Raw genomic sequence first — 22,754 nt, 5'->3', positions numbered from 1 at the left:
GATCATTCGGGAGGCAGAGGGGGTCATAGATAGGAGCTTCAGGGAAGTAGTTACACCAAAGACTGGAGATAGATGGGTAACTGTAAGAGGGACTGGGAAGAAGCAGTCAGTGCAGGGACCCCCTGCGGTCGTTCCCCTGAGTAACAAGTATACCGTTTTGGATACTTGTGGGGGGGGGGACTTACCAGGGGTAAGCCATGGGGTACGGGCTTCTGGCACGGAATCTGTCCCTGTTGCTCAGAAGGGAAGGGGGAAAGGAGTAGAACATTAGTAATTGGGGACTCAATAGTCAGGGGCACAGATAGGAGATTTTGTGGGAGCGAGAGAGACTCACGTTTGGTATGTTGCCTCCCAGGTGCAAGGGTAAGTGATGTCTCGGATCGTGTTTTCCGGGTCCTTAAGGGGGAGGGGGAGCAGCCCCAAGTCGTAGTCCACATTGGCACTAACGACATAGGTAGGAAAGGGGACAAGGATGTCAGGCAGGCCTTTAGGGAGCTAGGATGGAAGCTCAGAGCGAGAACAAACAGAGTTGTTATCTCTGGGTTGTTGCCCGTGCCACGTGATAGTGAGATGAGGAATAGGGAGAGAGAGCAATTAAACACGTGGCTACAGGGATGTTGCAGGCGGGAGGGATTCAGATTTCTGGATAACTGGGGCTCTTTCTGGGGAAGGTGGGACCTCTATAGACAGGATGGTCTACATCTGAACCTGAGGGGCACCAATATCCTGGGGGGGAGATTTGTTAGTGCTCTTTGGGGAGGTTTAAACTAATTCAGCAGGGGCATGGGAACCTGGATTGTAGTTTTGGGGTACGGGAGATTGAGAGTATAGAGGTCAGGAGCACAGATTTGACTTCGCAGGAGGGTGCCAGTGTTCAGGTAGGTGGTTTGAAGTGTGTCTACTTCAATGCCAGGAGTATACGAAATAAGGTGGGGGAACTGGCAGCATGGGTTGGTACCTGGGACTTCGACGTTGTGGCCATTTCAGAGACATGGATAGAGCAGGGACAGGAATGGTTGTTGCAGGTTCCGGGGTTTAGGTGTTTTAGTAAGCTCAGAGAAGGGGGCAAAAGAGGGGGAGGTGTGGCGCTGCTAGTCTAGGACAGTATTACGGTGGCGGAAAGGATGCTAGATGGGGACTCTTCTTCTGAGGTAGTATGGGCTGAGGTTAGAAACAGGAAAGGAGAGGTCACCCTGTTGGGAGTTTTCTATAGGCCACCTAATAGTTCTAGGGATGTAGAGGAAAGGATGGCGAAGATGATTCTGGAAAAGAGCGAAAGTAACAGGGTAGTTGTTATGGGAGACTTTAACTTTCCAAATATTGACTGGAAAAGATATAGTTCGAGTACATTAGATGGGTCGTTCTTTGTACAATGTGTGCAGGAGGGTTTCCTGACACAATATGTTGACAGGCCAACAAGAGGCGAGGCCACATTGGATTTGGTTTTGGGTAATGAACCAGGCCAGGTGTTAGATCTGGAGGTAGGTGAGCACTTTGGAAACAGTGACCACAATTCGGTGACCTTGACATGAGTGATGGAAAGGGATAAGTATACCCCGCAGGGCAAGAGTTATAGCTGGGGGAAGGGCAATTATGATGCCATTAGACATGACTTAGGATGTGTATGTTGGAGAAGTAGGCTGCAAGGGTTGGGCACACTGGATATGTGGAGCTTGGTCAAGGAACAGCTATTGCATGTTCTTGATAAGTACGTACCAGTCAGGCAGGGAGGAAGGGGTCGAGCGAGGGAACCGTGGTTTACCAAAGAAGTGGAATCTCTTGTTAAGAGGAAGAAGGAGGCCTATGTGAAGATGAGGCATGAAGTTTCAGTTGGGGCGCTTGATAGTTACAAGGAAGCGAGGAAGGATCTAAAGAGAGAGCTGAGACGAGCAAGGAGGGGACATGAGAAGTCTTTGGCAGGTAGGATCAAGGAAAACCCAAAAACTTTCTATAGGCATGTCAGGAATAAAAGAATGACTAGGGTAAGAGTAGGGCCAGTCAAGGACAGTGGTGGGAAGTTGTGTGTGGAGGCTGAGGAGATAAGCGAGATACTAAATGAATACTTTTCGTCAGTATTCACTCAAGAAAAAGATAATATTGTGGAGGAGAATGCTGAGACCCAGGCTATTAGAATAGATGGCATTGAGGTGCGTAGGGAAGAAGTGTTGGCAATTCTGGACAAGGTGAAAATAGATAAGTCCCCGGGTCCGGATGGGATTTATCCTAGGATTCTCTGGGAAGCCAGGGAAGAGATTGCTGAGCCTTTGGCTTTGATTTTTAGGTCATCATTGGCTACAGGAATAGTGCCAGAGGACTGGAGGATAGCAAATGTGGTCCCCTTGTTCAAGAAGGGGAGTAGAGATAACCCCGGTAACTATAGGCCGGTGAGCCTAACGTCTGTGGTGGGTAAGGTCTTGGAGAGGATTATAAAAGATATGATTTATAATCATCTAGATAGGAATAATATGATTAGGGATAGTCAGCATGGTTTTGTGAAGGGTAGGTCATGCCTCACAAACCTTATCGAGTTCTTTGAGAAGGTGACTGAACAGGTAGACGAGGGTAGAGCAGTTGATGTGGTGTATATGGATTTCAGTAAAGCGTTTGATAAGGTTCCCCACGGTCGGCTATTGCAGAAAATACGGAGGCTGGGGATTGAGGGTGATTTAGAGATGTGGATCAGAAATTGGCTAGTTGAAAGAAGACAGAGAGTGGTAGTTGATGGGAAATGTTCAGAATGGAGTTCAGTTACGAGTGGCGTACCACAAGGATCTGTTCTGGGGTCGTTGCTGTTTGTCATTTTTATAAATGACCTAGAGGAGGGCGCAGAAGGATGGGTGAGTAAATTTGCAGACGACACTAAAGTCGGTGGAGTTGTAGACAGTGCGGAAGGATGTTGCAGGTTACAGAGGGACATAGATAAGCTGCAGAGCTGGGCTGAGAGGTGGCAAATGGAGTTTAATGTGGAGAAGTGTGAGGTGATTCACTTTGGAAAGAATAACAGGAATGCGGAATATTTGGCTAATGGTAAAATTCTTGGTAGTGTGGATGAGCAGAGGGATCTCGGTGTCCATGTACATAGATCCCTGAAAGTTGCCACCCAGGTTGATAGGGTTGTGAAGAAGGCCTATGGTGTGTTGGCCTTTATTTGTAGACGGATTGAGTTCCGGAGCCATGAGGTCATGTTGCAGTTGTACAAAACTCTAGTACGGCCGCATTTGGAGTATTGCGTACAGTTCTGGTCGCCTCATTATAGGAAGGACGTGGAAGCTTTGGAACGGGTGCAGAGGAGATTTACCAGGATGTTGCCTGGTATGGAGGGAAAATCTTATGAGGAAAGGCTGATGGACTTGAGGTTGTTTTCGTTAGAGAGAAGAAGGTTAAGAGGTGACTTAATAGAGGCATACAAAATGATCAGAGGGTTAGATCGGGTGGACAGCGAGAGCCTTCTCCTGCGGATGGAGGTGGCTAGCACGAGGGGACATAGCCTTAAATTGAGGGGTAATAGATATAGGACAGAGGTCAGAGGTGGGTTTTTTACGCAAAGAGTGGTGAGGCCGTGGAATGCCCTACCTGCAACAGTAGTGAACTCGCCAACATTGAGGGCATTTAAAAATTTATTGGATAAGCATATGGATGATAAGGGCATAGTGTAGGTTAGATGGCCTTTAGTTTTTTTTCCATGTCGGTGAAACATCGAGGGCCAAAGGGCATGTACTGCGCTGTATCGTTCTATTATCAGTGGAGGCATTGCCGAAGGGTTTTACTAGGATGGATCCTGGGTATGGAGGGACTACCATACTTGGAAAGTTTAAAGAGGTTGGACCGGTTCCATGGAGTTCAGAAGAATGAGGGGTGGTTCTATTGAAACATATTCTTAGGAGGTTAGACAGGGAAAATGTTGGGGGATATTTCCGCCCCTGGGAGAGTGTCTGACCAGAGGGCATAGTCGCAGAAAAAGAAAGTGCTCATTTAAGGTGGATTTAAGGAAGAATCTCTTCTCTCAAAGGATGCTGAATCTTTGAAATTCTTTAACCCAGCAAGCTGTAGAGGTTGAGTCCTTGAACATTTGTTTACCCAGAAGGTGATTTAAGGGTTCCAGATATAAGGCAGGAAAGTGGAGCTTAGTGAGTGTTAGATCAGCCATAATTTAATTAAATGGCAGAACAGGCTTGAAGAGCTGAATGGTCCATTCTTGTTCCTATTTCTTATGGTCTAAAACCAGGGATGGAGAATGCTTTAATCAATGATTTCTTTCTGATGCAAAATGCATTGCTGGATAGGTAGACCAGCAGATGGAACAGTAAGTTCTAAAATTAAATGACTGCCTAATTGAAAAAGGACGTTTTAGAATGAAATGGGTCTAATTGGATGGCTGCGCAATCTCACACAAACTGAACAGAAATTATTGGTCATTCTCACCTCCATATAACATTGTGAAATGCCAAAGAGGGCCCTCAATATACTAGCTCATTTGTACTGATCTGGCGTATGTGTACTTGGGACTGCCAAATCCCTTTACTTCGCAACAGCTTGCATTTTCTCACCATTTAGAAAACATCCTGGTTTGGGGCCAAACATTCTTGGCCCTAAAATATGACTTCATATTTTGCACATTGTTGTCTGTTTAGCGTATTTTCACACCCATACTGTTTTTTACCCTTTGGGGAATTATGAAGTGATAAGCCATCAATTGCACGTGAGACGAGTTGCTGTCAACCAATCGGTCGAGAGGCACATGACTGACCAGGGCCAATGGTAAGCCGGTGTTCTGCACCAATGGCAGACAGCTATGCAAATCATACCACCACATGGGGTAAGAAGTGGAAGGATTTCCAATCTGATTATCAGCCCGTTGAGCCATGCTGAAAGCTCCTTCCATAGCCAACAAGTCCGGGAGTAGATTCAAACCTGGAATTTCTGGTCCAGCAGTGATCACTGCACCACAAGGCCTCCTACTTTACACACTAAAGTCTGTTTAGTAATTGAAGTTCCAATTATAAACAATGCAGTGATAAGTAACTAACTTTATTGTTCATTATTGCAGGAAAGCTTTTTCAAATAATTCAAAGGCTACAATGGCACCAAAACCAGAAAATTACATGAAACTTGGACAAATCCGAGGGCTTTCCACCAAAGATGTTTTAAAGATCAACAAGTTGTATAAGTGCGGTATGTGTAAAATACGTTCTAATTTCAGTTGATTTTCTGTGGCGACTGGTGAACCTTCCCGATAGAGAAACTAGGAGCAGGAGTCGAGCCTGCTCCACCATTCAATATGATCATGGCTGATCCTTATCTCAATGCCATATTCCCACTTTCACCCCTAGATGCCATTAATATCTAAGAATGTATTTATCTCTTTCTTGAATACATTCAGTGGCTTGGCCCCTACAGCCTTCCACAGGTTCATTATTCTCTGAGTGAAGAAATCTTTCCTCATCTCAGTCCTAAATGATAGATAGATAAATGATAGATAGATAAATTCTTGATGTCGCGAGGAATTAAGGGCTATGGGGAGAATGCTGGGAGGTGGAGTTGAAATGCCCATCAGCCATGATTGAATGGCGGAGTGGACTCGATGGGCCGAATGGCCTTACTTCCACTCCTATGTCTTATGGTCTTATGGTCTAAATGGTTTATACTACAAATAGAGTGAGACCGTGCCTGGATTATTGTGTAGTTTTGGTCTTTTTATCTGAGAAAGGATATACTGGCCAAAGAGGGAGTGCAGTCAAGGTTCACCAGACCAATTCCTGGCATGGCAGGATTATTGTATGATGTGAGATTGGGTCGATTGAGCCTGTAATCACTGGAATTTAGAAGAATGAGTTGGGTCTTAATTGAAATGAATAAAATTCTGACAGACTGGATAGACTAGATGCAGGGATGTTGGGCTGGATCCTCCACTTCTGAGATTAGTGTTGATGCCAGAGGAGCATGTATCTACTTTCACCACGGAAAAATAAGTGCCACACCTGCACCGATTCCGATACCACGAATGGGCTACCACTGGCATCACATGGAACACAATCAATTCTAATGAAAAATGGTGCCGGATTCGCCAGGTCCGTGAATGACACTCAGGAGGCTGACAAACCGCAGCCACACATAAACGATCCTCCCACACACACCGTCCCAACCAATAAGATGGCTGTAAGGAGAGCAGCACCACGGTTCACCAACGCCAAGATGGAGACTCACCTGGACACAGTGGAGGAGAGACTGATGACCCTGTACCCCAGCCCGGGAGGAAGGGCACCAGGCGCCGTCGTCCACCATGCCTGGCCGCAGGAGTCAGAGGCAGTCAGCGCCATGGGAAATGTTGTCCGGACCAGCAACCACTGCAGGGAAAAACTGCATGACCTTCTTGAGGTGGCTGGGGTGAGTTGGCAGCACTGTGCCCCTGGCACTGACGCCGCTCCCACACGCACCCGTAACCCACCTCCTCACCGTGCTGTGTTATGGTTCCCCGTGACACATGTGTCGAGACCCCTACCTCACCTCCACACCCTCCCACCCCGACACCACCCTTACCACACACCACTCTCACCCCATACCACCCTTACCCTACACCACCCTCACCCTACACTGCCCTCGCCCTACACCATGCCCACCACACACCACCCTCACCCTACACCATCCTCACCCTACTCCACCGTCACCCCCACACCACTCTCACTTTACACCACCCTCATCCTTCCCCGCCCACCGCCACTGACCCCCCCGCCCACAGACCAATATGCATGTTGTCTTGTGTCTTGCAGGACCTGCCGGAGATTCATCCGTCGGCCCCGTCCCCAATGCCAGTGCCCCCTGGAGAGCCAAGCACTGACGGGGAGAGCAGCCCAGACATCAGCCCTCCAACCAAGACTCAGGATACCCCAGAGCTCGGGTCCCAAGGTTGACACTGTTTTTACGTCACAGCTCTCTCCAACAGCCTCCACCATCCCTCCCAGAGACACTTACCTTAGTTGGGAAGTGTAGTGAAGAGATACTATCTGGTGCGCACTACACAGCTGATCCGGTACAGCAGGTGGAGATAGGAACACCCTAGGGGCGGATGGTCAGAAGGAAGTCCAATCCCAGGAACAAGCCACTGTTTAACGGGTCTCGGGCTTCTTAAATATCCACTTCCAACCAGAGTGCAGGTGCAGTCAGAGAGCCAAGGGACTACATGAGGGGATGTCAGTGAGCATCCAGCAACTGCGGGCAAAGGCGGAGGAGTCCAACCACATGCAGGAACAGGAAGTGGTGCTGACCATGCATGCCACCCAGGCCAGCACCGCATGGAGGAGGCTTTGGAGGCGACGGTTTCAGTTGTGGTCCAGCGTGTCCAAGGCCTGAGGCATTCTGTGCAGGTGGTGGCCCAGGCCAGGACAGGGCTGCCCTCTCACAGGCAGCCATATGCCACAGCCACCTGACTTTGCAGTGGCACTCCTCAGTATGCCTCAGTCACAGCAGGCCATGGCTGGGAACTTCGGCGGCATTGCCCAGGCGCTGGCTGGCGTGGTACATACACAGAGGGAGGTGGCCCAATCCCAGAGAGTGGTGGCACAGTCACAGCGTGATATGGCGCAGTTCCAGATGGAGATGGTCCGCTCCCTGTGCTCCGTAGCCATGAGCGTGCGAACCCTGGTCAAGACCAGAGCGGGACTCCAGAACTGCCAGCGGCAGGTGGCGGGGGAGCCTCAGGGGATGGCTCTGCTCACACCCCCATCCTATGGAGTAGCCCAGGAGCCAACGGGCACCCGGAGGGAGGAGGAGATAATGGTGCCCTGCCGGTGACTCCTGCAGGGGAGGTGCCAGAACATCCTAGCACCTCGGATTCCCCCCAACTCCTTTCCCTGGCGCATCTGGTGGGCAGCTGGCAGAACAAGGTGGCAGCACACCACCTGGGGCACCCGAGCAGCGGCCGGGCCCATTCAGGCTGGGACGGCCCAGACAAAGCGTGAAGAAGGAGACCCACCTCACAGGCAGGAGTCACAGCAGTCCACTTCCACTGCTGCTGTATTGTTTGGGAAACCACCTACGCATAGCGTTAGGGCCTGTAAGGCGAGAAAGTTAGACACCAGTTACGTTGGTATGGGTGCAGGGCACAGTGCAGTCAATGGGACTAGGGCACAAATTTGTAAATATATGTTCACAATAAACACCTGTTACCACCGTTACAACCTGCCTCGGTGCCCTGTCTGATGGCTGTGAGTGGTGGGCTGGTCTGGGCTGGCCGGGGGTAGGGGGCAGGGGGTGATGGTTCAGGCCCTGTGGGTGGACCGTTCTCCCCCACTGCCCGACCGTCCCTACCACCGCCACCCCAGGGATTCGGTGCAACATTGCGATGGAAGGGGCAGCCCGCATGCAGGGAACATCCAGGTGGATGGTGCAACTGTGGGTAGGGGTCAGATGTTATCAGACAATGTGGATCACCAGAGCTCATCGCAGAGTGGGTTGGCATCACCCTCCATCCCATGGACTAGACCTGCTGTTACTGCCAACTCAGGGCCCCCAGCTCACAGCGCTGCAGGTATGTATAACGGAGGGAGTGCAAGCAGAGGTTTGGCTGGGTGGGAAGTGAGGGGGTGTGGGGTTGGAATGCGGTGTTCGTGCCCCTGGCTGCCCCCCCCCCCCCCCCCCCCCCCTCCTAGTCAGTGAACCTGGAGGTGATCAAAGCGTCCTGTGCGTGTTGGCTTAGACGCACTCGTGTGGCCTCCTGTGCCTGCCCGGACTCCATGTCCTGCCCATCCTCACCATTCCCTGCATCCTCCTCGTTGGATGAGGCCTGCCCTTCCTCCTCATCCTCCTCCTCCAGCACTTCGCCCCTATGCTGAGCAATGTGGTACCATGTGGTGTTCTTTGTGTTGCTAAATTCAGGGTGGTTTGGGTAGTGTTCACAAAGACTACAAAATTGAACAAAACTATACATTTATAAACACGACTTAATTAGATTATGAGAGTGGCAAATGTTGTTCCTCTGTTCAAGACAGGGAATAGGATTGACCCTTGTAATTATAGGCCAGTTAGTCTTACTTCGGTGTTCGGTAAGTTAATGGAAAAGTCCTGAAGGATAGAATTTATGACCATTTGGAAAGATGCAGCTTAATCCGGGGTAGTCAACACGGATTTGTGAAGGGTACGCCTTGCCTCACAAATTTGATTGAATTCTTTGAGGAGGTAACTAAGTGGTAGAGCAGTTGATGTCGTATAAATGGATTTTAGTAAGACGTTTGATAAGGTTCCCCATGGTCGGCTCATGAAAAAAGTAAGGAGGTAAGGGAGAGAGGTAAATTTGGCCAATTGGGTAAGTAACTGGCTATCGCATAGAAGACAGAGGGTGGTGGTGGATGGAAAATTTTCAGACTGGAGACCAGTTACCAGCGGTGTACCACAGGGATCAGTGCTGGGTCCTCTGCGATTTGTGATTTTTATCAATGACTTGGAGGAGGGGGCTGAAGGGTGGGTCAGTAAATTTGCTGATGACACCAAGATTGGTGGAGTAGTGGATGAGGTGGAGGGCTATTGTAGGCTGCAAAGAGACATTGATAGGATGCAGAGCTGGGCCAAAAAATGGCAGATGGAGTTTAACCCTGATAAGTGCGAGGTCATTCATTTTGGTTGAAAAAATTTGAATGCAGATTACAGGGTCAACGGCAGGGTTCTGAGTAATGTGGAGAAACAGAGAGATCTTGGGTTCATGACCACAGATCTCTGAAGGTTGCCATTCAAGTGGATAGAGCCGTGAAGAAGGCTTATAGTTCATTAGAGTTTATTAACAGGGGGCTTGAGTTTAAGAGCTGCAGGGTTATGCTACAACTGTACATGACCCTAGTGAGACCACATTTGGAGTATTGTGTGCAATTCTGGTCACCTCATTATAGGAAGGATGTGGAAGCATTGGAAAGGCTGCAAAGGAGATTTACCAGGATGCTGCCTAGTTTGCAGGATAGGTCTTATGAGGAAAGGTTGAGGGAGCTAGGGTTTTTGTCTTTGGAGCGGAGGAGGATGAGAGGCGGCTTAATAGAGGTTTATAAGATGATGAGGGGGATAGATAGAGTGGACGTTCAGAGACTATTTCCTCGGCTGGATGTAGCAGTTACAAGGGGGCATAACTATAAGATTCAGGGTGGGGGATATATAAGGGATGTCCGAGGTAGGTTCGTTACTCAGAGAGTGGTTAGGGTGTGGAATGGACTGCCTGCTGTGATAGTGTAGTCGGACACTTTAGGAACCTTCAAGCAGTTATTGGATAGGCACATGGAGCACACCAGAATGACAGGGAGTGGCATTGCTTGATCTTGGTTTCGGACAATGCTCGGCACAACATCAAGGGCCGAAGGACCTGTTCTGTGCTGTACTGTTCTATGTTCTATGTTCTATTCAACACTTACTCCTCTATAATACATGGTTGATAATTAACATATAATCTACACTCACCTACTACTAATCTCTACACTATTACATTAACTATGATCTGCTCACATTCACACTCTCTCTTCTTCAGTATATACTTCACTTCTCTCCGCAAAAGGCTTAGCATCAATGTCTTATATACTTGTACATCTAGCTCCCTCTAGTGGTTAATTTAGGCATTTCATAACCCTTGCAATTCTTACATTTATGATGTCACAATCGCTGGTTTTCAAGAGCGCGCAATGATTTCTCCTTGAAACCAATCCTTCCTCTGTCTGTACATTACAGAATGAAGTGTTATTTCTTCACGTACAATGGCTTTTCTCAACCAATTGTCTGAATCTTCTATTCTCACAATATCATCACACCCTAGAACATAGAACATAGAACAGTACAGCACAGAACAGGCCCTTCGGCCCTCGATGTTGTGCCGAACAATGATCATCCCACTTAAACCCACATACCCGTAACCCAACAATCCGCCCATTAACCTTACACTACGGGCAATTTAGCATGGCCAATCCACCTAACCCGCACATCTTTGGACTGTGGGAGGAAACCAGAGCACCCGGAGGAAACCCACGCGCACACGGGGAGGACGTGCAGACTCCACACAGACAGTGACCCAGCCGGGAATCGAACCTGGGACCCTGGAGCTGTGAAGCATTGATGCTAACCACCATGCTACCGTGAGGCCCTGAAGTGGAAATGTTCTCGACACTCTATCATTAAACTGCTTTTGCTTTGCTTTAATGTTTTGCATTTCCTGCAGTACTACTGCATTCTCTTCCTTCTTTTCCAAGTATAGAAGTGTGGTCTGCAACTTTCTATTCATGAATAACTCTGCTGGCGATCTACCATGTGACAATGGTGACGCTCTGTAACTCGATAGTGCGAGATCTGGATCAGATTGGCTGTCCATTGCCTTCTTCAACAATTGCTTGACCATATGCACACCTTTTTTGGCTTTGCCATTGGCTTGTGGGTACAATGGACTTGACGTGACTTGGTAGAAATTATACATGACTACGAAGTGTTGCCACACTTTACAGTCAAAACAAGGACCGTTGCCACTCACGATGACTTGAGGAATTCCGTGTCTAGCAAAAATTGACTGGGTATGCAGTATTACGCTGCTTGCCGTTATGACAGTAGAGATATCTCCGGATAGTTTGAAAAATAGTCTCTGATAATTAAATAATCTTTCCCTCGTAGGTGAAAGAGATGCATAGTTATTTTCTGCCATGGTGCCGTAGGTAAATCGGATATTTGCATAGGTTCTTTTGGTTGCTTGGAACGATGCGCCTGGCATGTGCCACAACAACTGACCATCCTGTCAATATCCTGGTTCATTCCTGGCCAGTAAACAGTCACAAGTTCTCTTCTCAATCCCGAGATGTCCTCTTAGTACATCCTTGCGAAGAGATTGAGATACAACTACAGTGTTCAAATGGAGTACCATTCCATTAATGATGCTGAGTTTCGAACTTATATTGGAGAACTCAGTACATTGACCTCTGGGCCAGTGTGAGTTGATGTTTCTCAACACCACTTGAAGAGTTTGATCCTTCCTGGTTTCATCTTAGATCTCACTTAGTTTTGTATCTGATATTGGCAGTAGTATGAAAATAGGATTGACATGCAGACCTACATCTACAGCAATTTCACTGCAAATATTTTGTATCTGCGTTCTCGATAATGCATCTGCTGAGAACAAATGTTTGCCTGGCGTGTAGATGAGATTGAAATCATAGTGTTGTAATTTCATCATCAACCTCTGAATGTGCAGAGACATTTGGTTAAGATTCTTGATTATGTTAACCAAAGGGCGATGATCTGTCTCAACTGTGAAAGTTGGAAGCCCATACACATAGGCATTCTATTTTGTTTTCAGCGTACCTCTGCTCTGTTGTCGTCATGGATCGTGATGCACATTCAACTGGCTTCCAATCGTCATGCTCAGGTTGCAGAAAAACTGCTCCCCGATCATCTTTTGGAGCGTCTGTTTACTCTTTAATCTGCTTAAATGGGTCAAAAAGTGTGACAATTGGCATGGTGGCTAGTGAAGTCTTGAGTTCTTCCTCGCTTGCTCATGTTGCTCAGTCCAAGTGGAATCCAAGAGATCATGTAGATGTGTTGTTTTTGCTGACAGGTTTGGAATGAATTTCCCTACGAAATTGATCAAACCCGTCACTTGGAAGATGGCTTTTTTGTCGTGTGGCTTGGGCATGTTGCGAATTGCTTGGAATTTGTCTTTGTCAGATTCTTTTTTTCTAAATATTTTTATTATAACTACACATCAAATAAAACTACAACCAAGATAAAAAAGATAACCAACAAATAACAAACAGGAGAACACAGCAAAACTGAATGAATAGCCAACAAGCGCAACCCGCCCTCCCTACCATACCCCCACCCCCTCTGCCTCCACTTTTTCTTGTTATCTCTGAGCCCCCCCCTCCCCCAACTGCTGACTTAACTGTCTTGGTAGAAGTCAATGAATGGTTTCCACCTCCATGCGAACCCTTACATCAATCCCCTCAGGACAAATTACATTTTTTCCAATCTAAGGAAATCCGCAAAGTTGCTGACACATACCCCCAGCTTCAGAGGCTCCGAGTCTCTCTATCCCAACAAGATCCATCACCCTTTCATTGCCCTTTTCTGAAGTTCAAACTCTCTCACTTTTTCTTTTTCCTCTCTATCTCTTTTGCATTCAAGCTGCTTCAATTCTTTTTCATGTTCAGGTGGCATTTTTTGCAACTGAATTTTTGTCATTTCCAATGAGTCAGACTGTATCTCAGGCAACTTTAAATGCTTAGCCACCTCCATAATTACCTCGTCTTTTCACATTTTGTCAGGTAATGTTAACTGCAATGTTTTTGCCCAATCTAACAGTCTGCTTTTAGTCTCTGTCTGTAAGGTACTGCGTGTGACCTCTTCCACCCCCAAAAACTTTAGAGCCTCAGAAAGAGCCATTGTCCACACCTGAAAAGCAACCACAATATGCTCACCCCTCACTGTCTTTAAGTTCACTAAACTAATCCCCTCGAGCCCCCAATTTGTAATGGGCCAGGGTTTCAAGGACCCCAAAGTGTATCATGGAGTTCACCTGACGCACAACTTTTAATAGATTGTGGTATGGGGAGCAAACGGCCCACTCTACAGGTGTGGTGCAGCAGACATCCAACAATATTTGTTAAAGCAAAACAATGTTTATTCTATGAACTCAAGTTAACCTGTTTAAAACATACAGTGAACATCTCAGCAACCATCAATTCAAATACAACCCCCAAAGAATACAACACTAAGTAATTCTTACTTTCCTTTTAACATCCATAAGACTTAAAAACGCCTTTTAACAGAAAGACATCAGGCATAACTTCACGACTAAGAACAGTTACCACGTTGAAATCAGCAAATTAACATTCATAAGCTTGCAGAGATGCACACACATCCTGCTGTGATTGCAGCTTCTCCAAAACTTAAATGAAACCAAACCCACCTTGCAGCAAAAAGCCTAAAGCAAAAGTAAAAAGCTGACAGACAGCCCAGCTCCACCCACTCTCTGACATCACTGCAGTAATAAACATCCATTTCTTAAAGGTAGTCTCACTACAGATATTTATATAACACCCATTTATAAACACCCATTTCTTAAAGGTACGCTCACATGACAGCCGGATAGAAGGAAAACACACTGAGTCTGTCATGTGAATATGCTTTAAAGATACTTTGAAAGGGAAGGAGAGAAAAAGGAGGAGGATTTAATGATTCTTACTCAAAGTGACAAACCAAATACAGATGACTGTGAATTTGGCGTACATCAAATTAAATTGGAAAACGAGGATGTTCTTAAAAATTGGGATAAATTGTTGAGTTACCTTCCACAGGAAAAACGGACTGACCTGAAAGAGTTATTGATGGGCAAGTTTGTGGAGATAAGTTGGGAAGCACTAAAATGGCTATATAGATGTGGGAAATGCTATTCCAATCAAACAACATCCATATAGACTCAACCCTTTAAAATTGGCACAGGTTAACAAGGAGATTGAATGTATGCTTAAAAATTGCATAATTGAAGTGAGTTGCAGCCAATGGAGCTCCCCCATAGTGATGGTACCAAAACTGGACGGTGCTCAACGGTTTGTTTGTGGACTATATAAAGGTTAATGCAGTTACAAGAGCAGACTCTTATCCTATCCCACATTTGGAGGATTGCATTGAGAAAGTGGGACAACCAGCTTTTATTTCCAAATTGGATTTACTTAAAGGTTACTGGCAGATTCTTTTATCCAAAAGGGCAAAGGAGATTTCAGCTTCTGTGACTCCAGATGGTAGATACTAATTCAAAGTTATGCATGAAAAACACCCCAGCCACATTTCAACAGTTAACTAAGGAAGTCATTTGAGGATTACCCAATTGTGCGGTATACATCGACGATCTGGTAATTTTCAGCCAGACATGGAAAGAACATTTAAAACATCTGATGGATTACACGTTTGAGGAGACACGTTTGGTGGTAAACCTATCCAAAAGTGAATTTGGAAAAGCCCAAGTCACTTTGCTGGGCCATCCGACAGGACTGGGTTGAATGGTCACACAGGATGTGAAAACAAAAGTGATTGCTGAGTTTCCGATACCCTAGACACGATGGAAAATAATGCGTTTTCATGGGATGAGTGGATTTGTTCAAACATTTGTACAAAATATTTGTCACATGGTTGCTCCACTGATGGACTTGCTGAAGAAACGTCAAAAATCTCACTGGACAGCGGAGTTTCAACAGGCATTTGACTGCCTGAACATGTGTTGGAGAATTACAAGGGTCTCTGTGATCAGATTGAACTAAAGTATCTGACTTTAAAGAGAAATGCCGCGGCATAGAGAAATGGATGGATTGTGCAGAGACTTTGGGTGGAGAATCACCCGGCGGCGGCGTAAATCCCCCCCACTACCGGCTGCCGAATTCTCCAGCGCTGGGGATTTGGTGGAGGAGGGAATCACGCCGCGCTGGTCGGCGCCACTGTCAGCAGCACCCCCTGGTGATTCCCCGGCCTGCAAAGGGCCGAGAGGCTGCCCGTTTCCGGCTGGTCCCGCTGGTGTAAATTACAACAGGTACTTACCGGCAGGACCGGGTTCCGCGGGCAGCCTCTGGGGTCCTCGGTGGGGTGCGGGGGATCTGGCCCCGGAGGGGGCCTCCACGGTGGCCTGGCCCGCGATCAGAACCCACCGATCCGCGGGCAGGCCTGTGCCGTGAGGGCACTCTATTACTCCGCAACAGCTGCTGTGGACCTCCGCGATGGCCGACGCGGAGGTGAACCCCCCTGCACATGCGCTGGAATGATGCCAGCACACGCTGGTGCTCCCGCGCATGCGCCAACTCACGCCGGCTGGCGGAGGCCCTTCGGCATCGGTTGGTGTGGCGCCAAGCCCCTTCCGCGCCGGCCGGCACGGCGCAAACCACTCCGGCGCCGGCCTAGCCCCTGAAGGTGCGCAAACCACTCCGACGCCAGAGTGGTTCACACCACTCCTTCGCTCCGGAGTTGCCCGCCCTGTCAGTTTGCGAGAATCCTGCCCCTTCTTGTCCAAAGAGACTGTCAATTGAGAAGGATTCCCGTTGGAGGAAGAAGAACAAAAATGGACTATGTTATTATTAAATGTTTGCGTGCTTTGTTTTGTTAAAAAAAAATCGTATATCCATTGTCCATATTTCTTAAAGGAAAGTCAAAAGGTGAAAAATGAAACCTTCTTGAAGTTGATTGTTTATTATGTTTTCTTTGGGGGAGGTGTCATGTGAGAGTACCTTTAACAAATGAGTGTATTTTATAGAATAGCTGTAGTGGGTGTACCTTTAAGAAATGGGTGTTTATTACTGCAGTGATGTCAGAGTGTGGGTGGAGCTGGGCTGTCTGTCAGATTTTACTTTCACTTTGGGCTTGCAGCTCCAGGGTGTGTTTAGTTTTGTTTCAGTTTTGGAGATGCTGCAGTCACAGCAAGATCTGTATGAATCTCTGCAAGCTCATGAATGTCAATTTGGTGATTTCAACGTGGTAACTATTCTCAGTAGTGAAGTTAAACCTAATGTCTTTCTGTGCAAAGGGTTTTTTTGTCTTATGGATGTTGCAAGGAAAGATTAAGAGTTACTTATCGCGTACTGTATTCTTTTGTTGATTTATTGGTGTTTATAGTTGTTAAGTTGCTTACTGTGGGTTTATAAAGTGTTAACTGGTTTCATAAATAAACATTGTTTTAATTTAAAAGTACTGTAGATTTCTGTTGCATCACACCTGTAAGGTGAGCACGTGTGCTCCCCATAACCACAATCTATTAAAAGTTGTGGGTCGGGTGAACTCCATGATATACTTTGGGGTTCTCTAAACCGGGGCCCATAACAACAGCAACTTGTCCTGCAAGCCTGGGGCGGAAAATCAGGAAAGGATGACACCTGCTTTCTCACGTAGTTCTGCACCTGTATGTATTGGAACCTGTTTCCACTGGGCAACTCACATTCCTCCAGTTCTTCCAAACTCTGGAACCTGCCATCCACAAACGAATCTCCAAACTGCTCAATCTCCGCCCACCGACAACCCTGAACCCCCCCCCCCCCCCCCCCCCCCCCCCCGTACTGCTCCCCCGAAGCAAATCTGTGATTCCCACAGATAGGGGTCCACTCAAGCCTCAGGTGCTGTCGCCACTGTCCCACACCCTCAGGTCTGCCAGTACTCCCGGACTCGTGGAGTAGCTGGCCGGCAAGAATTGCAAAGGCGCAGTAATCAACGCTCTCAAACTATTACCCTTACACAACGCTACCTCCATCCGCTCCCAAACTGACCCCTCTCCCACTACCCTCTTCCTTACCTTGGCTATATTTTCCTCCCAAAAATAATTCATTAAGTTTGGCAGGGCCAACCACCCTCGGCCCGCTCAAGCAGCGCCTTCTTTACCGGAAGAGTCTTCCGCACCTACACAAATCCCAATATCAACGAGGTAACCTTCTTAAAAAAGGCCTTGGGGATAAAAATAAGGACTATCTGGAATGCAAACAAAAACCTAGGGAGCACTGTCATCTTTACGGACTGCACCTGCTCCGCCAACTATATATAAGGAATTGGGAGGACGCCCCGATAGGAATAGTTAAGTGAAAATGACAATGGAACCACATCCCACCTTTTGAATTCGCCCTTCACTTGCTCCATCAACCGAGCCAGATTCAACTTGCGTAATTGCTCCCAACTCTGCAACACCTGGACACCTAGACACCTAAAATTCACCCCCATTAACCTTGCCCAGCCTCCTCTCCTGCCCCTCGCCTGAATTGGAAAGACCTCACTCTTTCCCATGTTTAACTTCTACCCCGAAAACTGGCCGAATTTCACCACAATGGCCATAGTACGGGAGTACTATTGTGGGTCTGATACAAGCAGCAGCAGGTCATCCGTATGGAGGGACACCCTATGCTCCACCCCACCTGCACAATCCCTTTCCAACCCATAGATGCTCTAAGCACCATTGCCAGTGGCTCTATCGCCAAGGCGAAGAGCAATGGGGAGAGGGGGGCATCCCTGCGTGCACTCCCGGTACAACGTAAAGTACCTCAAGCTCACCCTATTCATTCTTACATTCGCCACTGGTGCCTAGTACAACAATCGAATCCAATATACAAACCCCTGCCCAAACCCAAACTGCCCCAGCACCTCCCACAAATGCTCCCACTCAACTGATCAAAGGTCTTCTCCGTGTCCATAGCAACTGCCACCTCCATATTTCTTCTCTCCGGGGGCATTGTTATGGCATTTAGCAGGTGCTTGATATTGGCCGGCATGTCCCTCCCTTTTACAAATCCTGTCTGGTCCCCCTCTATCACCTCAGTCCTCAATCTGAGAGGCCAGAATCTTAGCCTGCAACTTGGCATCGACATTCAACAGTGATATTGGATGGTAGGACCCTCACTGCTCCAGGTCTTTGTCTTTCTTCAGGATCAGAGATATTGAGGTGAGGTGTTAGGCAGTTTGTTTCGACGTTGACTGCAACTGGATGCAGGGATGCTAGAAACAAACGTCTGACACCGGAGATGATCCAACGCTGTTTTATTTAACTATGAACTGCTGTACATGTTCAGCTGTGGGTTGACACTCTACAAATCCTACTGATGACCTCTGACTGGCTCGACCAGATTTACTAGCTACCACATGGCAGTAGCGCCCACTAACTTGTGCACTCTGACTGTCTCAGTATCTGGGTCCTGAGAGAGTGGGAGTCTTAATGCCCTGTGGGCTTCGTAGTGGTGGTGTCCTGTCTGGTGATTGGTTGTTCTGTGTTGTGTGTTCATAGTTCATCCTGTGTGTCAATCACTGCCTGTCTGCATTTCATTATACATGAGTGGATATTATGACAGAGGTCTGCGACAACGTAGGGGGGAGCTCACTCTTCTCCCTTGCCCCATTAAATCTCCTCACCGGCAAGGCTCACAGGTCACCGAAAAACTTTTTATAAAACTACTGGGAAACTGTCCAGACCTTTCCTGCCTGCATTTACCCCCAAACTTTCCAGCACCTCCACCAATCCAAGAGAGGGGCTTTCCTCTACCAGACCATCCTCCACACTGGGGAATTCCAGCACGTCCAAATAATCCCACATCCCCATCCCCTCAGCCGGGGGTTCCGATTCATAAAGCCTCCTATCGAACTCCTCAAACACCCCATTCACCCCCACCCAAATCCAATACCACTCCAACCTTGCCGTCCTTCACCCTGCTAATCTCCCTTGCCACCTCCTGCTTCCTGAGCTGGTGGGCCAGCATCCAGCTAGCCTTCTCACCATACTCATACACTGCCCCTCTGGCCCTCCGCAACTGCTCACTGCCTTCCTTGTGGACGCCAATCCAAATGCCATCTGGAGCTTCTGCCCCTCCTTCAACAATCCCGCCTCCGGGACCTCCGTGTACCTTCTGTCCACCAACCTTGACATCTCTGGCCACTCCTCCTTCTCCCTGTGGGCATGAATTGATATAAACGCCTCGCTGGCCACTGCCTTGAGTGCCTCCCATCTCATGGCGGTCGAGACCTCACCTATTTTTTTTAGCTTCACGTACCCCGGATGGCTGCCCTCACCCGCTCACCCACCTCCTCCTCGGCTAGCAGCCCCACATCCAACCTTCACTGCGGGCTCTGAGCCCTACTCCCCTGATCCACCCGCAAGTCCACCCAATGTGGCGCGTGGTCCGAGATCACAATCGTCAAATATCCCAAGTTCATCACCTCCACCAGCAGTGACTTACCCACCACAAAAAATCAATCTGCGAGTAGACCTTATGCATATGGGAAAAGTATGAAAACACCTTTGCCCTCAGCCTCCCAAACCTCCATGGGTCCACTCCCCCCATGCTCTCCATAAACCCCTTCAGCTCCTTCGCCATTGCATTCATGGGCGCCATTGACACCCTCCCCGATCTCGAACTCGACCAGTCCATCCCTGGGTCAATGACCGTGTTAAAGTCCCCCCACCCCCCCCGCATAATCAGCCGGTGCTAGTCCAGGTCCGGGATCTTCCCCAATACTCTCCTCATAAATTCCACATCATCCCAATTTGGGACATAAACATTAACTCGGACTACTGGCATCCCCTCCAATTTCCCACTTATTATCACAAATCTCTACATCCCCGAATCCACTACGATATTCCCCACTTCAAACCCCATCAGCATATTGACCAGCATCTTCATATCCAACCCCGAATGGAACACTTGTCCAACCCACTCTTTCCTTAACCTTGTCTGGTCCCCAATCTTCAGATGTGTCTTTTGTAAAAAGGCCACATCTGCCTTGAAACTCCTCGGATACGCAGAAATACGTGACCGTTTGACTGGCCTATTCAGCCCCCTCATGTTCCTTGTGACCACCTGGTCGGAGGTTTCCCCCCTCCCGCCTCCCCGCTGATCAACCATACCCCTTCTTAGACCAAATTACATTCTCAGAAAGCAATACCGTCCAAATGGTGTATTAAAGTGCAGTACTTTGTACTTTGTTCCTCTACCTTTAGCTGCCAGAGACCTTCAGATGCATCAAGTTTCATAAATAATTGTGCACCAGCCATCTCAGATGTGATTTCCTCACACTTTGCTATTTGGTATGTTCTCTTTTGATATTCTCTTTAAGATCTTTGGGGTCTATATATATGCAAATATCACCATTTTTTTTCTTTACACATACCATGGAACTTACCCAATTGGTAGGTTCTTCTATCTTTCTTATTACTTTTAATTTTGTCTAGCTCCTTTTTGAGGCAATCCTGAAGAGGTGCAGGGATTCCACTTGGTGCATGCATCACAGGTTTTGCATTCTCTTTGAGTTGCATCTTGTAGGTGAATGGTAGTCCACGAAAACCTGTGAACACATTGCTGAAATTGTAAACAATTTGCTCAAAATTATTGGAGTGCTGCTCCAATCCTTTGTGGATGCTGTATACCAACTGCACTAGAGCTAATTCTTCACAGGACTGATCACCTAATAATGAATTCAAGCCCTTGGAAACAATATATAACGGGATGGAATAAACTGTGTTCTTCATCACCACACTCAGGTCACAAGCACCATAACATTTAATGCTTGAACCATTATAATCTCTCAGAGATATTTTGTGATTTCTTTTGAAAATGAAAATGAAATGAAAATCGCTTATTGTCACAAGTAGGCTTCTATGAAGTTACTGTGAAAAGCCCCTAGTCGCCACATTCCGGCGCCTGTCTGGGGAGGCTGGTACGGGAATCGAACCGTGCTGCTGGCCTGCTTGGTCTGCTTTAAAAGCCAGCGATTTAGCCGAGTGAGCTAAACCAGCCCCTAATTGGGGCTAATTTTAGCCCCTAATTTTAATTGGCTACATGGCACAGAGTGCCCAAGGCCTTTCGATATCATGACCCAAGCCTGATACATTGTCCCCCAAGGACTTCACAGCGCACGCCATCCATGTGCTGTTGGCTTGGGTGGCATGCATATTTGGAACCTCCTGCCCTCGCAGGCCATTGGACTCCACCACTGTACCTGCATGCGCTGTATGGTTGCTGACAAGCCCTCATACAGTCCTTGGCTCTGTGACTGCATCTCCACTATCGATGGAACTACCCTTTCACGAAACCCATCTGCATGGCAGCTGGACCCTGGGGTTGGACCGCTCTCCAACCATCCGCACCCTCGGGTGTTCCTAACTCCAGAATCTGTCCTACAACATGTGTGTGTTGCGCACCAGGTAGTGCCCCGGGAGCCATTTCACCAAGATGTCCAATGAAGGTGAGTGTCTCTGGGATGGTGGAGGGTGTTGGAGACAACTGCGTCAGGAAGTCACTGTAGCCCCTGTCCTGGTGCTCCAAGATGTCTCGGGCTGCGGTTCAAGGGCTGCTATCACTGTGCATGTGATCTTCCTCGCTGCTATCCACTTGGCGTTGGATTTCAGGTCCCGCCTCATCGCCAGGTGATCCTGCAATACGCAAGACACGGCACATGATTGGATCTTAGGTTGGGGTGGTGGGTGTTGATGGAGGGGATTGTGGGATGGTGTCGGAGTGGTGGTGGTGGAGTGGGGCTGTGGGGGGATTTGTGAGGTTAGTGTAAAGGTGTGGGGAGGTGTGAGTGGGTGTGGAGGTATTGGGGGGGGGGTCTGGGGGTGCTGCTAGGGTGGTAATAAACGTGCTATGGGAAAAAGCAACTCAGCGGGATCTCACTTGCTCATCCAATGCTACCCTCTACCTTGGTAACTGACCTCTCTCAAGGTCAACTGACCACTCCCAGTGCCAACTACTTCACTACGGTGAGGAGAAGCAGGTCCGGTGGTGTCCTTCTCCAAGTGGTTGTGGGTCACCTTCTCCTGATTGGGGTAGACAGAAATCGCACAGTGTTAGGCAGCCAGACGCATGCAGCACAGGGGTGGGTAGCTGATGGCCTTGATGGTCAGGGCACCCGGCCTTGCCAGCCAGCAGTACGGGTGCTGGTATGTGTGCAGGGTGGGGATGCTGGCCGCCGGCAGATGGGGTCCGGTCACCCTCCAGGTGGAGGCGAGGGGGTTACAGATGCGTTGGCTGGAGGTTGGTGCCAGAGGCACAGTGCTGACTAATCTCTCTGGCTGCCCTGAGGTAGTTCTGCAGTTTTCTGTGGCACTGATGTCCAGTCCTAGTGGTGAGGCCCACGCCGCTCACAACCTCTGCCACCTGTGCCCAGGCCCGGTGTACGACAGTGGGTGGCAGCTTCCTACCCATCCTGGCATACAGGGTAACCCGCCTCTCCTCTATCGACTAGGGTCGTAACCTCTGCGTCCGCCTACCAGGGAGCTGCTCTTTGTGCTGCCACCTTGTTGG

The 22,754-nt window shown here is 48.2% G+C and overlaps 1 protein-coding gene across 1 annotated transcript in view; it reads left to right on the top strand.

Moving 5' to 3' along the window:
* The window catches only part of LOC119971594 (astacin-like metalloendopeptidase), a 639,042-nt gene that overhangs the window by 399,618 nt on the left and 216,670 nt on the right, over positions 1–22,754 (top strand). Inside the window, exon 9 of the mRNA XM_038807373.1 lies at positions 5,048–5,172. Within this exon, the coding sequence (XP_038663301.1) occupies positions 5,048–5,172 (125 nt within the window). The remainder of the gene's footprint in view (positions 1–5,047; positions 5,173–22,754) is intronic.

The sequence above is a fragment of the Scyliorhinus canicula genome, chromosome 9 (genome assembly GCF_902713615.1).
Source record: "Scyliorhinus canicula chromosome 9, sScyCan1.1, whole genome shotgun sequence".
Lineage (NCBI taxonomy): Eukaryota > Metazoa > Chordata > Chondrichthyes > Carcharhiniformes > Scyliorhinidae > Scyliorhinus > Scyliorhinus canicula.
The sequence above is the reverse complement of the archived record's forward strand: the minus strand, read 5'-3'. Positions and strand labels throughout refer to the sequence as shown.